This window comes from Aquarana catesbeiana, linkage group LG08, assembly GCF_042186555.1.
Source record: "Aquarana catesbeiana isolate 2022-GZ linkage group LG08, ASM4218655v1, whole genome shotgun sequence".
NCBI classification, from domain to species: Eukaryota; Metazoa; Chordata; class Amphibia; order Anura; family Ranidae; genus Aquarana; species Aquarana catesbeiana.
Genome location: NC_133331.1, coordinates 284,536,408 through 284,562,798, shown reverse-complemented (window position 1 = coordinate 284,562,798; position 26,391 = coordinate 284,536,408). Strand labels below are relative to the sequence as shown.

The 26,391-nt window shown below is 42.8% G+C and overlaps 2 protein-coding genes across 2 annotated transcripts in view; both read left to right on the top strand.

Annotated features, from left to right (window-relative positions):
- The window catches only part of LOC141106764 (uncharacterized), a 114,927-nt gene that overhangs the window by 32,815 nt on the left and 55,721 nt on the right, over positions 1–26,391 (top strand). Inside the window, exons 13-15 of the mRNA XM_073597691.1 lie at positions 24,630–24,753; positions 24,870–24,967; positions 25,100–25,244. Coding sequence (XP_073453792.1) covers positions 24,630–24,753; positions 24,870–24,967; positions 25,100–25,244 — 367 coding nt within the window. The remainder of the gene's footprint in view (positions 1–24,629; positions 24,754–24,869; positions 24,968–25,099; positions 25,245–26,391) is intronic.
- LOC141104580 (uncharacterized) lies at positions 692–6,153 on the top strand. The gene is made up of 10 exons (XM_073594197.1): positions 692–763; positions 1,861–1,975; positions 2,246–2,419; positions 2,506–2,706; positions 2,826–3,017; positions 3,104–3,227; positions 3,344–3,441; positions 3,560–3,683; positions 4,253–4,450; positions 4,561–6,153. Exons 2-10 carry the CDS (start codon positions 1,880–1,882, stop codon positions 5,628–5,630), a joined length of 2,277 nt encoding a protein of 758 aa, XP_073450298.1. The 5' UTR covers positions 692–763; positions 1,861–1,879; the 3' UTR covers positions 5,631–6,153.

Genomic DNA, 26,391 nt, shown 5'->3' with positions numbered 1-26,391 from the left:
AAATAAAAATTAAATTAAACAAAACAAAATAAAAGAAACTACTGACACCAGTGGAGAAACTACTAGGGTCGTAAAGGTCGCACTTTCGACCGGGCCCTGGCCTTCCGCCAAAGGGCTCGGGGTGAAGAACCCAGCCGGGGGGTCAGGGGGGCCCCTTCATGGTTTCTTGCTCCGGGGCCCCCAAAGTTTCTAGTTACGCCTCTGCATAGATGTATAGAAGTTCAAATTTGTACAAAAATTCTCAGCGCACTTGAATGTCGTTCAGAAGATTACGTTTGAATTTAACATTTGGTTTTGGAATAAATGGACTTGACTGAACGAAAACCACATACACTGTTATAAATTTGTTTGAGAATAATTTTCCATCCTGCTCCTTCGAATTTTCTTATCGCTGAGGTCGAAAACAAACGTATATTATTTATTTCTGGTACTGATTTGAATTTTCAATTTTTGCATAGAACGTAAAGTGCTATGTAAACAGTCCATGTTATATAAGTACCTGTAATCCTGTAATAAATAAATAAATGCAACATGTCGGTAAATGCATTATGAGGCGGTGGTCAATGTACCACAAAAACATCAGTGGGAGTTCTCATATCTTCCACAAGGTGGTAATCTCAGGTATTGCAAATGGAACGCACAGACAGGAAGTGAAGTCAAGCGTAGAGAGGAAGTGATGTAAAGTATAAAAAGGAAGTTCCAGGTCAGAGGTGAGTCGAGAGGAAGTAGAGAGGAGACATTGCTGGAACTGGCAGGAGAGGAGGTAATAAGATATTATTTTATATTTATACCCGGTGACCCCATACTTGTCAAGTCACCCAATCGTTTCGAGATACGCCTGATTATTCTCTTCCCTCTCATGGTCAACTGAAGCTCCCCGTTCATCCATATTTTGCAGAGTAATGCAGGGAACCTTTTCTACGATGGCCAGTAACTGTAGACCAAAGCTTTGTTTACGATGTTACGAACTTGGAGCTACGAGTCAAAGACTTTGGGAATCATTATTTTCGCAGAGTTCTTTGACTAGTAATTTGAAGGGGATTCAAGTCTTATATCGGGCTTGGAAACCTCTGATTTCTATTTGTATAATGGCATGTGAATGCCGGATGAGCCCCAAAATACTTTACAGTACCCTACCCTACATCAGGTATTCTCAACCAGGGTTCTTCAAAAGGTTCCTAGGGGTACCTTGAACTGTGGCTGATTGAACTCTCATTTAATGGTGCCTTCATAGTTTCAGGTCCAACCTTACTTGGTAAAGCCAGCAGCTAGACACCAATTATGTTTTTAGCTTTATGTAAGGGTAGCATTCTTCCTGCTGACCAGCAATGTTAAGGTCATTTTTTCCTTTTGATCCCAGATGAACTGGTTTTAGTAAGGTTTCCCTGGGACCTGAGATGCATTTTAGGGGTTCCTTTAGGGTAAAAAAAAAAAAAGGTTGAGAAAGGCTGCCCTACATCATAAATCATTTGACAGTTGCAGGGAGCACCTCGGAAAATGTTGGTTGTGAAAGTGTCAGAGGAAACTTCCTGTACAGCTCCACCACAGGTCATTGCACACCTCGGTGGTCCACAAAGAGAAGACGCAAAGTAAAAAATAGTTTACAAATGTTACAAAATTTGCAATTACCTCAAAGCCCCAGAAGGCAACACCCTCTTGAAATGAAAGGTTCTAGCCCTCCAACGGGGTTCTAAACCATTCCTACTCTATTCAAACCCTAAAATGCTTAAGCTACAGCTAGACTGTCTGGTTTTCATTGTAATTATGTTAATAAACAAAACCTTTAATATATTATTACTTGCAGCCTGAGATGTTAGACAGTACAAGCAAGATAATTGTCAGATAATTATCTCTTTACAGAGAGTCGTATGTGGATCCCATGACCACCTTGTTGAGGATGGATGAAGACCAGAGTCACATGATTGAGAGGATATTCAACCTCACCCTGGAGATCATCTTCGTGCTGGCTGGAGAGGTGAGGAGGATTCTGGGTGGTCACATGACATCACTCTTATCTCTATTAATAAAACACAAACCTGGCTGGAGAGGTGAGGAGAATTCTGGGAGGTCACATGACATCACTCTTATCTCTATTAATAAAACACAGACCTGACCGGAGAGGTGAGGAGGATTCTGGGAGGTCACATGACATCACTCTTATCTCTATTAATAAAACACTGACCTGACCGGAGAGATGATCATGATGAATTGTCCAGTCATTTTTTTATCTGGCCTCTTTCAACAGGGTTACATGGTAGTGAAGAAGACCTCTGGTGAGTATATGACATCCAGTAACCTTCAGAAAGAAACTCCGAGACATGGCAGTGTCCCTTCATCTGTGTGCCTGATTCCTGAAAGAAACAATGATAATAAGATTCTAGAAGTCACCAAGAAGATCATTGATCTGCTGACAGGAGAGGTGAGCGATGCCGGGAATTCTGGGACATTATCCAGTAACAGACAAGGGATGTGTCTGGATGGTGACTGTATCATTGTGTGTGTCAGGTTCCTATAAGGTGTCAGGATGTCACTGTCTATTTCTCCATGGAGGAGTGGGAGTATTTAGAAGGACACAAGGATCTCTACATGGATGTCACGATGGAGAACCAACAGCTTCCCAGTTGTATAAAAATTCCAAACAATAATTTATTAACAAATGAGATAATGAACCATGCCATGGAGATCATCTGTCTGCTAACTGGAGAGGTGAGGAGGATTCTGGGTGGGTCACATGGCATTACATTTATCTCTAAATATAATAAAACACAAATTTGATAGGAGAGGTGAAAACATTCTGATATTATATTTATTGCTATATAATGCAGAACTGTATCATGGTTATGAAGACATCAGTTAACGATAATACAAAAATAAACCGAAAACACGTGTCCACAAGAGTGAAAGGAAAACAGAGTCCCACTACTGTGACTCTACTTCCCCTTCTGACTCTTGAGAGAAACACCAAGAAGAAGATTCTAGAAGTCTCCAACAAGATAATTGATCTGCTGACAGGAGAGGTGAGTGGTGCCGGGAATTCTGGGACATTATCCAGTAACAGACAAGGGATGTGTCTGGATGGTGACTGTATCATTGTGTGTGTCAGGTTCCTATAAGGTGTCAGGATGTCACTGTCTATTTCTCCATGGAGGAGTGGGAGTATTTAGAAGGACACAAGGATCTCTACAAGGACGTCATGATGAAGAATCAGCCGCCCCTCACATCACCGGGTAAGAGGAGACTTTATTGTAAAGGAGAGAGCAGTACGGAGGGTCCACCTAGATCCCCCATCATCTGATAAACACATAGAAACAATGTATTCAGTCAGTGTGTGTGTTTCCTACAGATGGATCCAGTAATGGGAACCCACCAGAGAGATGTCCCCATCCTCTGGATTCCTGGGATTCCACACAGGAAGATCATGAGATCCCTCACTATGATCAGGTATGTGGAAGGTGTAGAACTTACAAGCAATTCTGAACTATATGCAATGACATTCTTCTTCATGTTGTCAATTGTTATTAGTGCTTACTTTTACAGATGTTATTAATTTGGTATTTAGAGTGATGACCTGATATATGTGAAAGTTGAGGTAAAGGAGGAAGAGATATCCACAGAGCTGTCTACAGAGGATGGGATGGTTATCAAAAGTAAACAGGAGCAACCTTCTTTAGATATAAACACAGGTAAATATTGAATATTACATGCAAAATCTGTTAACATTTAAACTTTTTCTCTATCAACAGGTTAGCCAAAAGTTTACCAGTATGAGTAGACCTTGACATTATCGTGCAAGATTAGAGTTACCAATGGTAGATTAACAGATCTAAGATTGAAGTTAGTCTCCATTCTTCAAAATAACACCATGTTCGCAAAAAATGAGGAGGAGATACTGTACACCATATGAAAGGTCCATCTCCATTCCTCAATATAACGTCATGTTCCCAACAAATGAGGAGGAGATACTGTACACCATATGAAAGGTCCATCTCCATTCCTCAATATAATGTCATGTTCACAACAAATGAGGAGGAGATACTGTACACCATATGAAAGGTCCATCTCCATTCCTCAATATAATGTCATGTTCCCAAGAAATGAGGTGATGTTGGATCTATTTCTTGGTGTTATTATACTTATATTCATGACAGGGCTCTGTGAAACTGAGGACTGTGAGACCAACAAACATTACTCCTAAACTGAAAATGTGAAAAACATATTTTACCGTTTATCTTAAAAATGTTTTTTTTTTTAGAGGGACGCTATGCCCAAAATTCCTTGGAGGGAGATCCTGTTATATTCTCAGATGTTACCGATAATGGTGATGCATCATTTTCTCAAAGAGCAAATCCAGTTATTCGATATATACATCACAGTCCTTACCATCTGGGGAAATTAATGGATCCTTCTAAACCTGAGGAGTCTTCTCTAAGCCATGAAGGAGTCTACACAGGCAAGAGTTCCTTGTTGTTATTTGGGGTGTGGGAAAATGTTTATAATGAAATTAAAACTTTTTTTTTTTATATCTTGGATCTAACACCATTGTGATCTTTTAATTTTTAGATTGTGGGAAATCTTTTAATGACAAAAGCAAACTTGTTATGAACAAGAGAAGTAACAAGACTGGGCGTCATTCGTGTTCAGAATGCGGCAAATGTTTTACTGGGAAAGGAAACCTTCTGACGCACCAGAGAAGTCACACGGGTGAACGTCCTTATTCGTGTTCCGAGTGCGGGAAATGTTACACTGGGAAAGGAAGCCTTCTTACACATCAGAGAAGTCACAAGGACGAGCGACCGTTTTCATGTTCATGGTGCGGGAAATGTTTCACTCAGAAAGGAAGCCTTCTTAGACACCAGAGACTCCACACAGGGGAACATCCTTTTTCATGTTTAGAGTGTGGGAAATGTTTTGCTGATAAAAGAGCACTTTTTAAACACCAGATAATTCACACGGGCGAATATCCTTTCTCATGCTCAGAGTGCGGAAAATGTTTCACTCAGAAAGCGGACATGCTTACCCACCAGAGAACTCATACGGGAGAGCGCCCTTATTCATGTTCAGAGTGCGGAAAATGTTTCACTCAAAAATCAAACCTTCTTAAACACCAGAGAAGTCACTCTGGAGAGCGTCCGTTTTCATGTTCAGAGTGCGGGAAATGTTTCTTTCAGAAAGGAAACCTTCTTAGACACCAGAGAAGTCACACAGGAGAGCGTCCTTTTTTGTGTTCAGAGTGCGGGAAAGGTTTCTTATTTAAAAGGCACCTCGTTTTACACTTAAGAATTCACACAGGCGAGCGTCCCTTTTCTTGCTCGGAGTGCGGGAAATCCTTCACTGAGAAAGCAAAACTTTTTAAACACCAGAGAGTTCATACTGGCGTGAGTCCTTTTTCCTGTCCAGAGTGCGGAAAGTGTTTCACTCAGAAAACAGACCTTTATAGACATCAGAGAATTCACACGGGTGAGCGTCCTTTTTCATGTTCAGAGTGTGGAAAATCTTTTACCCAGAAAAGCAGTCTTCTTAAACACCAGGGAATTCATACTCGTGAGGGTCCTTTTTCCTGTGCAGAGTGCGGGAAATGTTTTATACATAAGGAAAAACTGATTGGCCACCAAAGAACTCACGCCTGTTGATGCTTTTGACATGTGAATGGTGGAAATGAATGGCCTAAATTCCATAGATGAAATGTATAATAGAATTAGAACATCCCGGTCGCATTCACATTTCACTTATCGGGGGAGTTTGGTTGGCTTGGTCATCTACTGAAGGCAACGATGGCAAGATTTTCCCTTTTACAGCTCCTGGCTCTATTACTGCACACCTTAGGTTGTTCTTGTTCCTTTTCTTTTTCATATTAAAAGATAAAAACATCTAAAATTGAGCGTGGAGATCCCTTGTAATGATCATGGAAGGTTTGAATATCCCAGACCTGAAGACCAGACACTTCACTACCTTTGAGATATAAGACATTTTTAGGTGGTTTTACTCTCCAGCTTCTACCAAACATTTAACATCACTTTTGGATGGAATGTCCATCTGAGGTTTGACATTTTTGACATAAGAACCAAATTTCGAGCAGTAACACTCACATTTTTGGATGGAATAACCATCTGAGACTTGGTATTTAAGCCATAAGGACCACATTTTGAGCAGTAACACCCATACTTTTGGACGGAATGACCATCTGAGGCTTGATATTTTAGCCAGAAGAACCAAATTTTGAGCAGTAACACTCACACTTTTAGAAGAAGTGACCATTTGAGGATTGACATTTTAGCCATAAGAACCAAATTTCGAGCAGTAAAAATCACACTTTTGGATGTAATGTCCATATGAGGTTTGACATTTTAGACTTAAGAACCAAATTTCGAGCAGTAACACTTTTGGATGGAATGACGATGTGAGGCTTGACATTTTAGCCACAAGAACCACATTTCGAGCAGTAAAAATCACACTTTTGGAATGAGCATTTGAGAATGACAATTTAGCCATAAGAACCAAACTTTGAGCATTAATACTCACACTTTTGTATTGAATGTCCATTTGAGGCTTGATATTTTAGCCATAAAAACCACATTTTGAGCAGTAACACTGACACTTTTAGATAGAGTGACCATTTGAGGCTTGACATTTTAGCCAGAAGAACCAAATTTGGAGCAGTAAAAATCACACTTTTGGATGTAATGTCCATGTGAGGTTTGACATTTTAGACTTAAGAACCAAATTTCGAGCAGTAACACTCACACTTTTGGATGGAATGACCATCTGAGGCTTGACATTTTAGGCAGAAGAACCAAAATTTGTAACAGTAATACTCATACTTTTGGATGGACTGACCATCTGAGGCTTGACATTTTAGGCAGAAGAACCAAAATTTGTAACAGTAATACTCATACTTTTGGATGGACTGACCATCTGAGGCTTGATATTTTATCCACAAGAACCAAATTTCGAGCAGTAAAAATCACACTTTTGGATCGAATGAGCATCTGAGGCTTGACAATTTAGCCATAAGAACCAAACTTTGAGCATTAACACTCACACTTTTGGATGGAATGTCCTTCTGAGGCTTGATAATTTAGCCATAAGAACCACATTTTGAGCAGTAACACTCACACTTTTATGCCCCTTACACACGGTCGGATTTTCCGACGGAAAATGTGTGATAGGACCTTGTTGTGGGAAATTCCGACCGTGTGTAGGCTCCCTCACACATTTTCAATCGGATTTTCCGACACACAAAGTTTGAGAGCAGGCTATAAAATTTTCCGACAACAAAATCCGTTGTCGGAATTTCCAATCGTGTGTACACAAATCTGACGCACATGCTCAGAATAAATAAAGAGATGAAAGCTATTGGCTACTGCCCCGTTTATAGTCCCGACGTACATGTTTTACGTCACCATGTTCAGAATGATCGGATTTTCCGACAACTTTGTGTGACCGTGTGTATGCAAGGCAAGTTTGAGCCAACATCCGTCGGAAAAAATCCATGGATTTTGTTGTCGGAATGTCCGATCAATGTCCGACAGTGTGTACGGGGCATTAGATGGAGTGACCATTTCAGGCTTGACATTTTAGCCAGAAGAACCAAATTTGGAGCAGTAACAATCACACTTTTGGATGGAATGACCATCTGAGGCTTGACATTTTAGCCAGAAGAACCACATTTTAAACAGTAACACTCAAAGCTCTTCAATGAATGGTTCTTTTCTCTAATAATGTAGCGGATGGTTCGTTCATTGTGTTTTCCCTTTTTTTTTTTGCCCTGGCGAGGGCAGATGTCATAGGCAGATGTCCTTGGCCTAGGCAGATGTTCAATGGGTATTTATTACATTCAATATAATTTTTTTTAATGTAATTATACATTTTATTTAAATCAAGGCTTAATTTTATTGTGTATTATTCAGTTTTGGTTTTGTAAACAAAAAAAAAAAAATCACTCTACAATATTTGTTCGGACTCTTCTTTTAAAAATGTTCATAATTTGAGGATGGATGGTTGGAATGTGTTCAGTTCATGGAGGCATATCCATTGGTGTTTTATTAGAGAGATGGAGAGTCCAGAAGGTCCATGTACAGTCATCCAGATGGTCCAGTTCCAGAGATTCTAGAAGGTCCATTTACAGGTGTCCAGAAGGTCTAGTTTCAGAGATTCTAGAAGGTCCAGTTCCAAAGAGCCCTGAAGGTCCAGTTATATAAATTCCAGAAGCTCCAGTTCCAAAGAGTCCAGAAAGTCCAGTTCCACATGTGTGTCAGGTGACATTCTAAAGTGGTCTCAAAACTGCAGCCTAGGGGCCAGATGCGGCCCTTTGCTTGCCTTTCCCTGGCCCTTGGGGCATTATTCCCCCCATTGTCAGCAACAGTGGGGCATAGTTCCTGCCATTGACACCGAAAATGGGGCACTGTTCCTCCCACTGACGACAATGATGGGGCACTATTTAGCCTCTGGCACCAATGATGAGGCACTATTCCTCCCACTGCCACAGATGATGGGACACTAGTCCTCCCAATGACACCAATGATGGGGCACTATTCCTCCCCCTAATAACAAAGTTGGGGTATTGTTTACTGACACCAGGATATTTTCTACTCCCACTGGCCACAGTCCCAACCATCTAAAGTTTAGAAGGACAGTAAACTGGCCATTTGTTTAGAAAGTTTGGAGACCTTTGTTCTAAGGATTTATGAAGCCATTAAAAATGCCACATAGGATATTCCTATGGCTGCCATCTTGGTTATCCTACAGTGATGGGCTTCATAATTTTTGCAGGCATTATTTTCATTATTACTCAGAGGTCATCCCTATCAGGGGTTTACTGAGAATGTTGGTATCATGTGTTCTGTTCCTTCTTTGTCACGGTGATTGTTCCTGTCTGTGATCATCCCACCAAATTATGGTTAAAATGATTTATCCATTGCTCACTGCGAACAGAGTATTTTACCTTCACAGGTCAACAGGATAACGGAAGATTAAGAAACTAGACTAAGAGAAATCCAAGAAGGAGGTTACCACAAGAAGACCATGCGGCTTGACTAATACCAGTTTACTGAATAAAGTACAAAAACATATGAGAAAAACACCTCCATCCTTCACCAATTTAAAAAAATTCCAACATTGTCATGAAAAGACTGAACAGCATCTGCTCACACACCCCCATACAGTCCATAGGCTACCACCCACATAATCACATGAGGCCATCACATGTCCATCACATCACATCATCCCCCGATAGGTTCAAACAAGACTTTTTCAGCCACTAGTATTATGGTGGTGGGGTGACAAAAATGTCCAAAGAAAATATAGCCCCTTGGAGGATCTGCATGGATAGACTTAGCAACAATTGATCACTGTGCTTGCTTAAACTGAGCCTCCGCTATATATGCTGAAATACCAGCAACCATATTCAATAATGAATAAAAAGCCCGGAGCAGGATCAAATCGATGCTGGTTAAATGAAAGTGAGGCAGTGTGTGCTGCAAAGTCCCAAATCGAGGTTAATCAATCTATTGAATCCATTGCCATAAAACACCCCATATATGGGGCTAAGGGATTGAAGCAGTCTTAGAAACCCCTATACACTCCAACTGTCACTTCTACCAGATGATGGAAATTATAGTAGTGGCAGAAGCAAGCCAAAGAGATTTTGCATGCAGCAGGCAAAAGGACCTAGCTCATCAGCAGGTGGCAGGGAGGTAGGTATAGTTGCTGACACTCACAGTATAAGCAACTGACAGAGAGTCCGGAAGGTCCAGTTTCAGGGTTCCAGAAGGTCCAGTTACAGGAGTCCAGAAGGTCCAGTTCCAGGATTTCAGAAGGTCGAGTTACAGGAGTCTAGGCGGTGCAGTTCCAGAAGGTCCAGTTCCAGACAGTCCAGAAGGTCCAGTTACAGGAGTCCAGAAGGCTTAGTTCCTGACATTCCAGAAGGTCCTGTTACAGGATTCTAGAAGGTCCAGATACAGTAGTCAAGAAGGTCCAGTTTCAGGAGTCCAGAAGGTCCAGTTCCAGGATTGCAGAAGGTCCAGTTACAGGAGTCCAGGAGGTGCAGTTCCAGAAGGTCCAGTTCCAGACAGTTCAGAAGGTCCAGTTACAGGAGTCCAGAAGGCTTAGTTCCTGACATTCCAGAAGGTCCAGTTACAGGATTCGAGAAGGTCCAGATACAGTAGTTCAGAAGGTCCAGTTTCAGGAGTCCAGAAGGTCCAGTTCCAGGCAGTCCAGAAGTTCAAGTTCCAAGAGTACAGAAGGTCCAGTTTCAGGCAGGTGGCAGGGAGGTAGGTATAGTTTCTTACACTCACAGTATGAGCCACCCACACATAACATACTTCATGAGAAGTTCTGCTAGGGCCACATTATCCATCCATCCACAGAAGAGGCTCCAGGCAGCCAGTCTCACCACTGCTTCATCTTGGTGTGTAAAACAGGAAAGGCGGCTAAAGCCTCATACACAGGATCGGACTTCCATCTGACTTTTCCGTGGATTTTTGTCCGAATGGGCATTGGCCATGAACTTGTTTTTCACCAAATCACTTGGTTTTTCAGCTCTTTACCGCCACCCTTTGGGCAACTTCTGCTATTGTTGGCTGATGTTTAGCATTGGTTCTGAGCATACGTGTTTGTACTTTGGACTTTAGTCCGATGGACTTGTGTACACACGATCGGATTATCCTCCATCGGACCTTTGTTGTCGAAAAGTTTGAGAGCATGCACAGCCGGTTGGATTGTCCGATAAAACAGGTCCGTCGGACCGTTCTTGTCGAAAAGTCCGATCGTGTGTATAGGCCTTAAGGGTACTCCATAAACACACTGGGATTCAAACTCACCTTCTGCAGCTTATCCACGGGATCAACACGCTGGTCTTATCTGAGCTGTTGCGGTCAAGCCTGCATGGGCGGAATGACGTTAGTCTGCCGCTGCTTTCGGGCGTGATGATGTCACAGGCATAGACACTGTGAAAGGCACTCAGCTCAACACACAGCATGTTTGTGGACTTAGTGGTGTCCGCCCAGACCATTATCTTTTTCTAAACTACTCAACCACTCTTATTCTTAGATTCTTATATCAAAAAGCCTAATCGTTTTGTAGTCCACGATAAGATCTAGGACAGCTCTTTTCAATAACACAGGGTGCAGAGGCCACAGGACAGTTGTGAATTTCTGACAAGATCCACAGTTTTTTTTTTTTTTTGCATTTATCAAACAAATATAACAAAATGCTTCCAACAGATATCAACAGGTTCCCGCCCGCCATATAATCGAATGACAGCCGGGCGAGACCGCTCTAGTTCTAGGAGGACATCATATGGCGTCCTCCCATTCTTGCCGCGCGTGCACACCCTCCGAGGCAACCAGTGGTTAGCTGTGTCCGTAAGACACAGCGCATCACCGATTGGGGTAATGACATAGCTCCCAACTGTCCCTGATTTCGAGGGACTGTCCCGGATTTGGAGCAATGTCCCTCTGTCCCTCTTTTGTCCCTCATTTTGGTCTGATCTATATAGTTGTATATAAAATGCACTTTTTATCTATCAAAAAGTGTTTCCCAGTGCTAAACCTTTCATCTGATTTTTAAATTGGTGCATTTGTCAGTTTTAAAAGCCAATATAAAGGAATAGTGGTGGTAAAAAAAAAAAAAGCTATTGTGGATTTAATTAACCTTTTGTTTTGGCTAATTCTCCTTTAAGAGGGTGTGGAGAGAGCCGTTTACTGGCTAGTGTGAAAGGGGACATCTGCACTGATAGTCAGGGCACTGATCATCAGTGTCCTGATGATCAGTGCAGCCCCAATAGTGCCCATCAGTGCTCCCTATCGGTGCTAACCTGTGCCCACCAGTGCTGCCAATCAGTGCCCATCACTGCTGCCAATCAGTGCTAATCACTGTTGTCAATCAGTGCCAATCAATGCTGCCAATCAGTGCCCATCAGTGCCACCTATTAGTGCCCATCAGTGCTGCCTATAAGTGCCCATCAATGGCACCTATCCATGCCCATCAGTGCCCACCAGTGCTACTGCATCAGTGCTGCCTATCAGTGCCTCCTAATCAGTCCCCATTTTTGATCCTCTTCTTAACCACTTTTTGACCACACTTTAGCCGAAAGGTGGCTACACTGGGGTCTCCAGTTCTGGGAGGGTATCTATTGGCATCCTCCCAGAATCCCGACCCACTGCATGCCCCCAGGGCATGCATCGGGTGCGCTCTGTGATCGAGGTAAAGGGACAATCACAGCAGCCCTTTACAATGTAAACAAATGCCAGTTTTCAGCTGAAATTTCCTTTCCTGAGCGCTGTCACTGTATGAGGGAAAAAATGCCAAAAACCGGTTTTCCTGTGACAGCACACATTTACACTGATGATCAGTGCCCTGATTATCAGTACAGCCCCATCAGTGCCACTCCATCAGTGCAGCATGTCAGTGCCCATTAGTGCCACCTCATCAGTGCCTCTTCATCAGTGCCCATCAATTAAATCTCATCAGTGCTGTCTCATCAGTGCCCATCAGTGTCGTCTCATCAGTGCCGTCTCATCATTGCCCATCAGTGTCGTCTCATCAGTGCCGTCTCATCATTGCCCATCAGTGTCGTCTCATCAGTGCCGTCTCATCAGTGCCCATCAGTGTCGTCTCATCAGTGCCGTCTCATCATTGCCCATCAGTGTCGTCTCATCAGTGCCGTCTCATCAGTGCCCATCAGTGTCGTCTCATCAGTGCCGTCTCATCATTGCCCATCAGTGTCGTCTCATCAGTGCCGTCTCATCATTGCCCATCAGTGTCATCTCATCAGTATCGTTTCTTCAGTGCCTGTCAGTGTTGTCTCATCAGTGCCCATCAGTTTAATCTCATCAGTGCCCTCTCATCAGTGTCGTCTCATCAGTGCCCATCAGTGTCATTTCATCAGTGTCGTCTCATCAGTGCCCATCAGTTTAATCTCATCAGTGTCCATCAGTTTAATCTCATCAGTGCCGTCTCATCAGTGCCCATCAGTGCCCATCAGTGTCGTCTCACCAGTGCCCATCAGTGCAGCCTATCAATGTACTTCAGTGAAGCCTCATCATTGCACACCAGCGAGGAAGAAAAATTACTTATTTAAAATTTTATAACAGAAACTAAGAAAAACGTTTCTTTTTTTCAAAATGTTCAGTCTTTTTTTATTTGTTGAGCAAAAATAAATAAATAAATAACTCAGTGGTGATTATATGCCACCTAAAGAAAGCTCTATTTGTGTGAAAGAAATGATAACAATTTCATTTGAGTACAGCGTTGCGTGACTGCGCAATTGTCATTCAAAGTGCGACAGCGCTGAAAGATGAAAATTGGCCTAGGCGGGAAGGGGGTGAAAGTGCCCGGTAGACAAGTGGTTAGTATACTTATTTAGTACTGAATGTCATTAGGGATCATATTAGCACATTGGCTCCCCTTTCTAAGAAAATATTGTATCGTCATCTCACTTCATCTCCTTCTGAAAGCAAGGTCCATAAAGACATGGATGAGCGAGTTTGGGGTGGAGGAACTTGACTGGCCTGCACAGAGTCCTGACCTCAACCTGATAGAACACCTTTGGGATGAATTAGAGTGGAGACTGCGAGCTAGGCCTTCTCGTCCAACATCAGTGCCTGATCTCACAAACGCGCTTCTGGAAGAATGGTCAAACATTCCCATAGACACACTCCTAAACCTTGTGGACGGCCTTCCCAGAAGAGTTGAAGCTGTTATAGCTGCAAAGGGTGGGCCAACTCAATATTGAACCCTACGGACTAAGACTGGGATGCCATTAAAGTTCAGGTGCGTGTAAAGGCAGGCGTCCCAATACTTTTGGTAATATAGTGTATGGGATATCGCTGTGATCATCAGGAGCAGAATTTATTGTGAGTTGTTCTTTGGCGATAAGTTATGGTAACAGCAAGAAATAGCTAAAAAATTTTTTTTACAAAATATATGTTTTTTTGCTATTTTGGGCCAATTTTCATTTGATAAAAATAATAATAATAAAAAAAAAAAAAATCAGGAGGTATCCATTACCATTTACCACCAAAGGAAAGCCTGATTTGTCCTGAAAAAAAAAAAAAACTAGGGTTGCCACTTCATCCCTTTTAACCAGAACACGAAGCTAGCTGCCATAACCCCGGTATTTTCAGGAACAGCTTGCATTTCACTTTAGGATAAAAGTGGTCTCTGCTGCGGATTCGCCGCAAGATCACTTTTATCGGTGGCGGGAGAGGGCCCCCCGCTTCAGTCGTCTTCACCGCTTACCGGAGCCGTCGGTAGCGGCGGAGACAATTGCGTGCGCACCCTTCACTACCTGGATGCCGAGTGAGGGGAAGATGGCCCCCCGCTCTACTCCATAGCATTAGAGGGTGGAAGAGACGTCAAACGTCACTTCCACCCAATGCTCGTAAAGGGGACATTTTTTTCTTTTTTTTTAAATGACGTTTAATTTTTATTTATTTTTTTTTATTGCGTTTTTACCGTCGAACGTTACTTCCGCCCAATGCTCGTAAAGGGGATTTTTTTTTTTTTTTTTTTAATGACGTTTAATTTTATAATTTATTTTTGTATTACGTTTTAGTGTAAATTTGAGATCTGAGGTCTTTTTGACCCCAGATCTCATATTTAAGAGGTCCTGCCATGTTTTTTTTCTATTACAAGGGATGTTTACATTCCTTGTAATAGGAATAAAAATGACCCAACATCTTTTTTTTTTTAAAAGGACAGTGTAAAAATAAAAAAATAAAAGGTAAAATAAATAAGAAAAAAAAAAATGTTAACGCTCCCCGTCCTGATGAGCTCACGCGCAGAAGCGAACGCATACTGCGTGAGTAGCGCCCGCATATGAAAATGTTGTTCAAACCACACATGTGAGGTAGAGTGAGCGCAATAATTCTAGCCCTAGACCTCCGTAACTCATAACCGGTAACCTGTAGAATTTTTTAAACGTCGCCAATGGAGATTTTTAAGTGCCAAACTTTGTCGCCATTCCACGAGCGGGCGCAATTTTGAAGCGTGACATGTTGGGTATCAATTTACTCGGTGTAACATTATCTTTCACAATATAAAAAAAATTGGGCTAGCTTTACTGTTGTTCTATTTCTTAACCCAAAAACGTGTATTTTCCCCCCCCCAAATTTTACGTTTATAAGACCGCTGGCGCAAATACGGCGTGACAGAAAAGTATTGCAACAACCGCCATTTTATTCTCTAGGGTGTTAGAAAAAAAATGTATGATGTTTGGGGGTTCTAAGTAATTTTCTAGCAAAAAAAAACTGTTTTTAATTTGTAAACAACAAATCCAAAAAATAGGCCTGGTCCTTCAGTGGTTAAGTGCCAAAGATTGTTGCCATTCCACGCGCGGGCGCAATTTTGAAGCGTGACATGTTGGGTATCAATTTACTCGGCGAAACGTTATCTTTTTTACAATATAGAAAAAAAATTGGGCTAACTTTACTGTTATCTTATTTTTAACTCAAAAAAGTGTATTTTTTCCCCCCAAAAAAATTGCGCTTGTAAGACCGCTGCGCAAATACGGTGTGACAGAAAGTATTGCAACGACCGCCATTTTATTCTTTTGATTTTTAACTTGTAAACACCGAGTGTCAAAAAGAGGCTCGGTCCTTAAATGGTTAAAGGGATGAGGTGGCAACCCTAGCTATCACCCCCCTCTGGATACACTACATAGTTCCATACCTCCCAACTGTCCCGAATTTCGAGGGACTGTCCCGGATTTGGAGCAATGTCCCGCTGTCCCTCTTTCCTCCTCATTTGTCCCTCATTTTGGTCTGATCTATATAGTTGTATATAGAATGAACTTTTTATCTTTCAAAAAGTGTTTCCCAGCGCTAAACCTTCCACCTGATTTCTAAATTGCTGCATTTGTAAATTCCAAAAGCCAATATAAAGGAATAGTAGAGAGAAAGAAATCACCGCTCTAGAAAGGTCAATCGGGAACAGACCTCTCCTCCAGGCTGGGCTTGTAACATTGAAGTTATGAGAAAAGTCCTGGACAGCCACACTCAAAATAATTATCGCCTTTATTGAATAAAAATCAACAAAAATACATGCCACAGCAAGAAGTACAGGGAAGCTGACGCGTTTCACACTATAGTTAGTGCTTAATCATAGCCTTAATCATCATTGGCTATGATTAAGCACTAACTATAGTGTGAAACGCGTCAACTTCCCTGTACTTCTTGCTGTGGCATGTATTTTTGTTGATTTTTATTTAATAAAGGCGATAATTATTTTGAGTGCGGCTGTCCAGGTTTTTTCTCATAACTATAAATGAATAGTAGTGGTAAAAAAAAGCACTTGCCGGTTTAACCAATCTTGTTTTTTTTTTTGTACAATTCTCCTTTAAGGGGGCGTGGCAGGGGGGGCATGTCCCTATGCCTGCATACTTTTGCTGATAGCTGTCCCTCATTCCCATCTCAAAAAGTTGGGAGGTGTGCGTAGTTCTGATGATATGTACAGTTTGTCAAAGTTGCGAAAATTATGTTCAGGCCGTTAAAATGAGTTTTACCCGCCCCTATAAGGAGGAAGTAAACCCTGATTGGTTCATGTTGTAGAGACGTTGGCGCCCATGTGACTGGAGTCTGACATGCTGCACCCATCCATTGTGTCTCTCTAAACGTCACACACCTATGGGGGGGGGGTTCATTGTTGCACTCGGCTCCATCGTGGTCAGCTAATGAATTGATGTCCCAGACGATCTCTGATAGTGGTGTGTGTGCCTATATTTTCACTTTTTTTTTTTTTTTGTCCTTAATGACATTTCTGTAATATTTTATACAAGGATTCTCAAATAAAAGAAAAAAAAAAGAAAAAAAAAGTTTTACCCTCCGCCATGAAGGGGTTAAAAAGGGGAAGAATGTACCACAAAGCATCAGTCCTGGGTAACAGAACTTAGGCTGCACTTTTCACATTCTCCACAAGATGGCGATCTTTCTTATTGTCAGTGGAAAGCACAAACAGCAAGTGATATAAGTCGCAGACAGGAAGTGATGTGCTTAAAACAGGAAGTTCCTGGTCAGAGGTGAGTTAGGCGGAAGTAGAGAGGAGACATTACTGGAACTGGCAGCAGAGGAGGTAAGGCGATATTATTTCATATTTAGACCCAGTAACCCCCCATGTTGTGTCTGAAATGGTCCTCCATAGTCACTGTGATGTCTTTTTATCTCCCTTTTATGCTCTTATATGAATATTTAACATGAAGATCTGGGCTCCAGTAGGAAGGCCATGTTAGCACAACAAAGACAACTCCTTGTTTGGGGTTCTTCTTGTTTTTCCAAATCCTGGCGTCCATAATTCTTTATACCCATCTACAACACGCCGCTTCCATCGTCCTCTGCGTGTCATTGCATGCCCTCCGACCTTTCCTAGAGAAAGATAGGTACGCCTGTGCTGCACTGCCCGCCGCGTGCCACGAAACGGACACGGATATGTGAATCCCGAGCTTACATAAAGTATATGCGGCGCACGGTGCAGTCCTTGGTACCCACAAAATACACCTTAACCGCTTCCGGACCGCCCACCGCAAACACACTGCGGCCGGGCGGCGCAAAATCACGTACCTGTACGTGATTTTGTGGAAGGGGGGGCCACGCGGCGCGCCGCTCCCGCTCTGATTGTACACTGCGGGAGCCAATCAGCGGGTCCAGGGGCCGCGGTATTAGGGGCATTTACCTGTCCAGGGATCCAGCGATGTAGGCGATTTTTTTTTTTTAAATTGGAAAACAAAAAAAGTGTAGCGCTAATAAATGAAATCCTAAAAAGGAAAATCTAATAAACAATATAAAATGATGTGTATGGTGTAAATACCATAAACTACGTGACTAATGGCACACCATCAAAACAAAATCCGAGTAAATGTGTAATATGAGTCCCGTATGTATGAAAAACGTCGTATGAAGATCGTGACGGGGAACGGATAAAATCCTGAAGTGAAGAAAACACCGCCACCGACGATAGGGAGGCTTACCGGAATGTTTGAACCCAAAGGAACATACGTTCGATGGGTCAAACAGGCTTGTGTTGTAAAACAACCAGTAAGAATGTGGAGTCCTATGGAAGTTGCAACAGGAACCTACGACCGTCCATGGACTGATGTGTCTCTTGGAAGTGGTTCCCCCGATATACATACGTAGCTATTGGGTTAAAATAAGAACTGAAAAGGCCACATAGTGTAATTCCGTATATAAAGATGATCCGTTTATTAAAAAGAAGATGAACTCACATTTCAGTAGATAAAACAGCGCTGTGCAATATAAAATGGCGGCAGTGGGGTCCTACCCGACGCGTTTAGTCTCCTTGGACATCGTCCTCCCCAGGCTCTTGGGTGCTTTCGCTGCCATAACCACTAAAGGGAAATCGGCAGTAAAGCCTCGCGGCTTCAAAGCCGGTTCCTTATTACACATGCGTGAAGCGTGCTGCGCTCTGTAAATGGGCCAGCTGCGGGGGGGGGGGAGGAAACTGAGTCGGAAGTGGGAGCGGGTACCTGACAAAACCAGGTACCCGCTCCCCCTCCCCCCATAAAAATGTGACGGCAGACAAGCGGAGCTTCTCCTTTTTGGGTGGAGCTCCGCTTTACCTCTGATAAGATCAGGTTACTAAAGCCTGGTATACACGAGGAGAATATCAGATGAACGATTGTCCTTTTTTTTTTTTAATTTTATTTTTTGCATGCTAATCTCATATCGAAAAGCAATAGGTGGCTAAAGTTGCGAAAATTCTCGTTTGACAGAATACAACTTTGGTCTTGGTTTTCCAACTTTCTGTACTAATTAAATGAAAATCGATCGTTCTGGCTTCATACAAGAGCAATTTTCGTGTCTCTTCAGATGATTCCGCATGAACTGTCGTGCTCGGCTCTCGAAAGCTGTGTACTAACGATCAGATTATCGTACGATTGCTTTGAAATCGGTATTTTTCCTCAGATTTTTTTTCCCCATTGTGTGTATTAGGCATAAGGCTGCTTTCACACTGGGGTGGTAGGGGGCGTCGGTGGTTTTTAGCGCTGTTTTACCGCGGTATTCAGCCGCTAGCAGTGCGGTTTTAACCCCCCGCTGGTGGCCGAAAAAGGGTTAAAACCACTCGTACAGCGCGGCTATAGCCGCGGTATTGCCGCGGTATAGCCGCGCTGTCCCATTGATTTCAATGGGCAGGAGCGGTGAATACACCGCTCCTTCACCGCTCCAAAGATGCGGCTCGCAGGAGATTTTTTCTTCTCCTGCCAGCGCACCGCTTCAGTGTGAAAGCCCTCGGGCTTTCACACTGAACAAACAGCGGAGGCTGTTTTGGGGCGGTTTGCAGGCGCTATTTTTAGCGCAATAACGCCTGCAAACCGCCCCAGTGTGAAAGGGGTCTTACTGATTTTTTTTTTTTGGGTCCTCAGTTAATCATTAAAAAAATTGCCCCCTTGACAGGTCTCAGGTTATCAGGGATCCTCCTTTATGATAGCCATCAGCAGTTTACAACAATCGGTTAACCACTTGCCTACCGGGCACTTTCACCCCCTTCCTGCCCAGGCCAATTTTCAGATTTCAGCGCTGTCGCACTTTGAATGACAATTGCGCGGTCATACTACACTGTACCCAAATTATATTTTTATCATTTTTTTTTTTTTTTTACACAAATAGAGCTTTATTTTGGTGGTATTCAACCGTTTGCCGACCAGCCGCCATCATTATACTGCGGCAGGTTGGCTCTCCTGGGCGAATCGCCGTAGGTGTACGTCGGCCGCTTTAAGAGCGATAGGGGGGGGAACGCACGCCTGCGGCGCAACGCTAGAGCGGATGTCCACCGGCTGCCCGCGATCGCTTCACAGAGAGCCAGAACGGTGATCTGTGTATGTAAACTCACAGATCCCCATTCTGTCAGGGGAGTAGAGAGAGATCTGCTGTTCCCAGTGATCAGGAACAGCGATCTCTCTCCTCCCCCAGTCAGTCCCCTCCCCCCCCCCACAGAAACACCTCTGTAGGGAACACTTAACCCCTTGTTCGCCCCCTAGTGTTAACCCCTTCCCTGGCAGTAACATTTATACAGTAATCAGTGGCTATTTTTAGTATAAATGTCACTGATCCCAAAAAAAGTGTCAAAAGTGTCCGATCTGCCCGCCGCAATGTGTCGCAGTCCCACTAAAAATCACAGATCACCACCATTACTAGTAAAAAAAAAAAATGATAATAAAAATGCCATAAATCTATCCCCTATTTTGTAGACGCTATAACTTTTGCGCAAACCAATCAATATACGCTTATTGAGATTTTGGTAAAAAAAAAAAAACATTATTCATCAGTTTAGGCCAATAAGTATTCTACATATTTTTGGTAAAAAAAAAAAAAAAAATATATATATATATATATATATATATATATATATATATATATATATATATATATATATATATATATATATATATATATATATATATATATATATATATATATATATATATATATATATTGGAAGAATACATATTGGCCTAAACTGATGAACAATGTGTTTTTTTTTTTTAATTGGGATATTTATGATAGCTAAAGTAAAAAATATATATACATTGTCGCTCTTTTTGTTTGTTTATAGCACAAAAAATAAAAACCGCAGAGGTGATAAAATTAGGGATGCACCGAATGTTTTTTTTGAGGCCGAAACCGATACCGAAAATAAATCTTTCTTGATCCCGAAAACCGATACCGAAAGTGACTCTTTTTAAAAATATTTTTATACAGGAGATGGTCAGAGACTGAGGACATGGTACAGAAGATGGTCAGAGACTGAGGACATGGTACAGGAGATGGTCAGAGACTGAGGACATGGTACAGGAGATGGTCAGAGACTGCAGACATGGTACAGGAGATGGTCAGAGACTGCAGACATGGTACAGGAGATGGTCAGAGACTGCAGACATGGTACAGGAGATGGTCAGAGTCTGCAGACATGGTACAGGAGATGGTCAGAGACTGCAGACATGGTACAGGAGATGGTCAGAGACTGAGGACATGGTACAGGAGATGGTCAGAGACTGGGGACATGGTACAGGAGATGGTCAGAGACTGAGGACATGATACAAGAGATGGTCAGAGACTGCAGACATGGTACAGGAGATGGTCAGAGACTGAGGACATGATACAAGAGATGGTCAGAGACTGAGGACATGATACAAGAGATGGTCAGAGACTGCAGACATGGTACAGGAGATGGTCAGAGACTGCAGACATAGTACAGGAGATGGTCAGAGACTGGGGACATGGTCAGAGAGTCAGAGACTGTGGACATGATACAAGAGATCAATGCAGCCTCACCAGTGACCGTCAGATGCAGCCAGCCAGTGTCCCCATTGCAGCCAGTGCAGGGAGAGGAGAGCTGCCGCCGCCTGTTTGATTACAGCGCCGGGAACATCACAGCTTTCATTTCAATAGCTGTGTGTTCCCCGCTGCGCGCCGTCACATATAGCCCCTCCCCCTTGTCGGGGCACTTTGATAGACAGATCACCCAGACGGAGATCTGTGTGTGTGGTGGCCCAGCAGACCAGTCTGCGAACAAACTGTTGGGTGGTGGCAGGCTATCATTTGTTGTGTGGACAGTGGGAAGAGTGATTAACACCGGGGTTCTAGCTTGCAGGATAGCTGGAGGAACCGTAGAAGCGTGTAGTAATTGCTAGACTGCTCCCCAACCCTTAGCGTGCAACCAGATTGTATGTAAGATCTGGGTGGGGTCAGCCAGCTGGATTGGAGTGGAGTCTCCCTCTAGTGGCGGCCAAAGGTAGTGCGGGCTGTGAAAGTACCACAGCCAGTCTTACTTGCTCAGTCTAAGTTCCCCTTTATTCCCTTGTACCGCCAGTCACGGAACCACGTCTCGGTTAGCTAGTCGCTGTGGGCATGCGTATTCGTGATGATACCACTGGGTTTTTTATTTTTTCCTAAAAAAAAAAATGAAAATGACCAAAAATTTAAAAAATAAATAAATAATAAGAAAAGTTTTTCTTAGTTTCTGTCCGTAAATTTTGTAAATAAGTAATTTTTCTCCTTTTCTCCTTCACTGATGTGCGCTGATGAGGCGGCACTGATGGGCACTAATATGTCACACCAATAGGTGGCACTGGTGGGCACTGATGGGCAGCACTGATAAGGCGGCACTAAAAGGCACTGATTATGAATGAATGAGTGACTTGTATAGCGCTACCTATGCGAACTGAATCGCCTCAGGACGCTTTTTGCCGCCGGTGTCCATCTGCAGTATAGCGCGGTCCTCTACCCCATGGGGTCCCAACATGCTTACAAACACATACACATACAATATACACATAATTGGCCAATTTTTTCAACAGGGTCTACTTAACAAAAAGATGGTGGTTGGAATGTCCTAATAGATACGGCACCTCATCCCTAAATAAATTATAAGTAACAGAACAAGGAGGGAGGGATTATAGCGGTGCCAAAGATAATTTTAACACAATCAATATTAATAAAAAATATCAAATCTTTAATAGTGTGCAGTTTTAAAATCAATTCATACAAAAAAATTTTTTTATAAACAAAATACAAAAGGAGCACTATACAATTTATCTATTGACCGACACCAGTGATGTTGAGAGGTAGTAGCAGGTCAATTCATCCCTACTAGTTTCGCCAAAATATTGGCTTCATCAGGGGAATAGAATATAGTAGAAAGATAAATAGTGACACTAAAAAAGAAATCTGTCACAAAAACAGTAGAAATATCATGGCACAGATCAACGATTGAACAACAGGGAGATCATAATCCTGTCTGGCCAGAACCCCACGCCTCCCCCCGCAACCATATCCCAGACATACCGCGTCAAGCTCCTGGGACACAAAATGGGCGCCGTCAGGCAATTGGGGATGGAAGTCGAACTCAGCCCTGTAATTGGCTACAGGGGGCCCAAAAAAGGATGCCTGTAAAAACTGAAAAATAACAGATTTAAAAAATAAAAATAAAATAAGTAAATAAAATAAAAAAATGAAAAATGACTAAGTTCATTCATTAATAATGAGCCTCAGATACATACTAAAACTAAAAAAGTGAAAAAAAAAAAAAAGTGCGCTGGGTGGATTGAGACCAAAGAAACTGAAACAACAATAAACAACAAAAACTGAAACTGAAACAGGGTCTAATTAACCTATCAGCATGTCTTTTGGAGTGTGGGAGGAAATCGGAGTACCCGGAGGAAACCCACGCAGGCACAGGGAGAACATGCAAACTCCAGGCAGATGGTGTCCTGAACCAGCGACCCTATTGCTGCTAGGTGAGAGTGCTAACCACTACACCACTGTGCTGCCCCATTAGGTGGCACTGATGAAGAGGCACTAATATGCCGCAATGATGGGCACTAATAGGTGGCACTGATGGGCACTAATGGGCACTGACTGGCACCACTAATGGGCACTGACTGACATCACTAATGGGCACTGCTTGGTGTCACTGATGGGCACTGCTGGGGCTTTACTGTAATCGGGGTACTGATGATCAGTGCCCTGATTGCCTGTACAGATCTCCCCTGCAAGGAGATGCAGCTGATCGCCTCTCCTCTCCACACATTCTGTCAGTGCGAGGCTGGTAGAGCCGATAAACGGCACTTCCTTGTTTACATGTGACCAGCTGTGATTGGACGCAGCCAATCACATGGGTAAAGAGCCGCGTCCTCGGCTCCTTAAAGTGGTGTTCCACTCAAAAAAAAAAAAATACATGAATGTGCCTAAAAAAAAAATTTGGAATTTTTTTTTTTTTTTTTACTCACCTCTGAATGCCTGTTGCTAGGGGGTCCCTCGTAGTCTGCCTCTTTCAGTGCCTGGGCTGGTGACATCACTTCCCCTCGGCACAGGAAGGGCTCAGCTCTGCTCCCTCCCTCTTGTCAATCATTTGGGACCCATTACAGGTCCCAGGTGACTGAGCGGCCAATCACGACGCGTCGCTCGCGCATGCGCAGTGGGTGCCCGGCTGTGAAGCCACAGCCCGGTGCCCACAGTTGCAATGCCGGCGCCGCCGAACGGAGGGGGAGACAAGCGGGGCTTCGATCCCCCGCATCGTTGGACCCTGGGACAGGTAAGTGTCCAATTAAAAGTCAGCAGCTGCAGTATTTGTAGCTGCTGACTTTAAATTTTTTCTTTTTTTAAAATGGGAACTCCTCTTTAACAAGATCGGGGTAGCGCCGCATCCTAGGAACACAGCGTGGCTGCAATCGCCACGCCGTCATATGACGTTGTCCCAGAACGAGAGCGCATCCCGCCCGCCGTTATTTTACTATACGGCGGGCAGGAAGTGGTTAATGTTCTTTTGAGGCTGTGCAGATCATGAGCCAAAAAGTGTTTTTATTATTTTACTGGAGCTGGCTTAAGGTTGACAATATTAGTTTACTAGCCCCATCTGCCGTGTTGCTGTAAATCTAAATGGGTGCAATTTGCCTCCAGTGATCTTCTCTTTTCATACAAAACAGGATATAGGAGGAGAACTCTGTATATTGGAGGGGCCATCTTATTGCTGAAATACTGTGAAGAAACTCTGTTCAGGTCTTGAAAGTCAAGATATAAGCTTCTCACAGGAGAGGTGAGCGGTGCCGGGAATTCTGGGACATTATCCAGTAACAGACAAGGGATGTGTCTGGATGGTGACTGTATCATTGTGTGTGTCAGGTTCCTATAAGGTGTCAGGATGTCACTGTCTATTTCTCCATGGAGGAGTGGGAGTATTTAGAAGGACACAAGGATCTCTACAAGGACGTCATGATGGAGAATCAGCCGCCCCTCACATCACCAGGTAAGAGGAGACTTTATTGTAAAGGAGAGAGCAGTACGGAGGGTCCACCTAGATCCCCCATCATCTGATAAACACACAAAAACAATGTATTCAGTCAGTGTGTGTGTTTCCTACAGATGGATCCAGTAATGGGAACCCACCAGAGAGATGTCCCCGTCCTCTGTATTCCCGGGATTCCACACAGGAAGATCACACCATCCCTCACCATCATCAGGTAGGTGGACTCAGTGTATAGCACTCAAGAGACTGTAAGCTTTATGCAATTACATTTTTTTTCCATGAAGTCTGTTCTCATTAGTGATTACATTTCACATGTTATTTTCTATCTTTTTTTTTTTGGTATTAGGTTGATGACCTTATTTGTATCAAAGTTGAGGTTAAAGAGGAGGAAGAAGATGAAGAATTAGAAACAATGACTTTTGTGGTGGGTGATCAATCTATGGAGGAGGATGACACCAAACAGGAGGACTCTTCTCTAGAAATTGGAAAAGGTAAATAATAAACATTTCACTCAGACTGTTGACATTTTTTTTATTTTTCCTTTTATGAAAGTTGTGACCAAACATTCTGGAAAATGAGCAGACCTTCATATCATCACGAAAGATACGATGCACTGATGATGGCCAAAGAGGCTGAAACAACTGTATACAGTTTTTTGAAAAAATGTTTTGATATTTAGGATGTATCTGGTCTATAAACCAGAGGCTCTGGATGGACAGTTGGATAAATGGCTCTATATTTAGGAGGTATCTGGTCTATAAAGATGCTGTACACCGTAGAATAGAGCCTTCTCCATTCCTCAATCTAACGTCATGTTTCCAACAAATGAGGAGGAGATACTGTACACCATATGAAAGGTCCATCTCCATTCCTCAATATAACGTCATGTTCCCAACAAATGAGGAGGAGATACTGTACACCATATGAAAGGTCCATCTCCATTCCTCAATATAACATCATATTCCCAACAAATGAGGAGGAGATACTGTACACCATATGAAAGGTCCATCTCCATTCCTCAATATAACGTCATGTTCCCAACAAATGAGGAGGAGATACTGTACACCATATGAAAGGTCCATCTCCATTCCTCAATATAATGTCATGTTCCCAACAAATGAGGAGGAGATACTGTACACCATATGAAAGGTCCATCTCCATTCCTCAATATAACGTCATGTTCCCAACAAATGAGGAGGAGATACTGTACACCATATGAAAGGTCCATCTCCATTCCTCAATATAACGTCATGTTCCCAACAAATGAGGAGATGCTATACACCATATGAAAGGTCCATCTCCATTCCTCAATATAACATCATATTCCCAACAAATGAGGAGGAGATACTGTACACCATATGAAAGGTCCATCTCCATTCCACAATATAATGTCATGTTCCCAACAAATGAGGAGGAGATACTGTACACCATATGAAAGGTCCATCTCCATTCCTCAATATAACGTCATGTTCCCAACAAATGAGGAGGAGATACTGTACACCATATGAAAGGTCCATCTCCATTCCTCAATATAATGTCATGTTCCCAACAAATGAGGAGATGCTATACACCATATGAAAGGTCCATCTCCATTCCTCCAATATAATGTCATGTTCCCAACAAATGAGGAGGAGATAC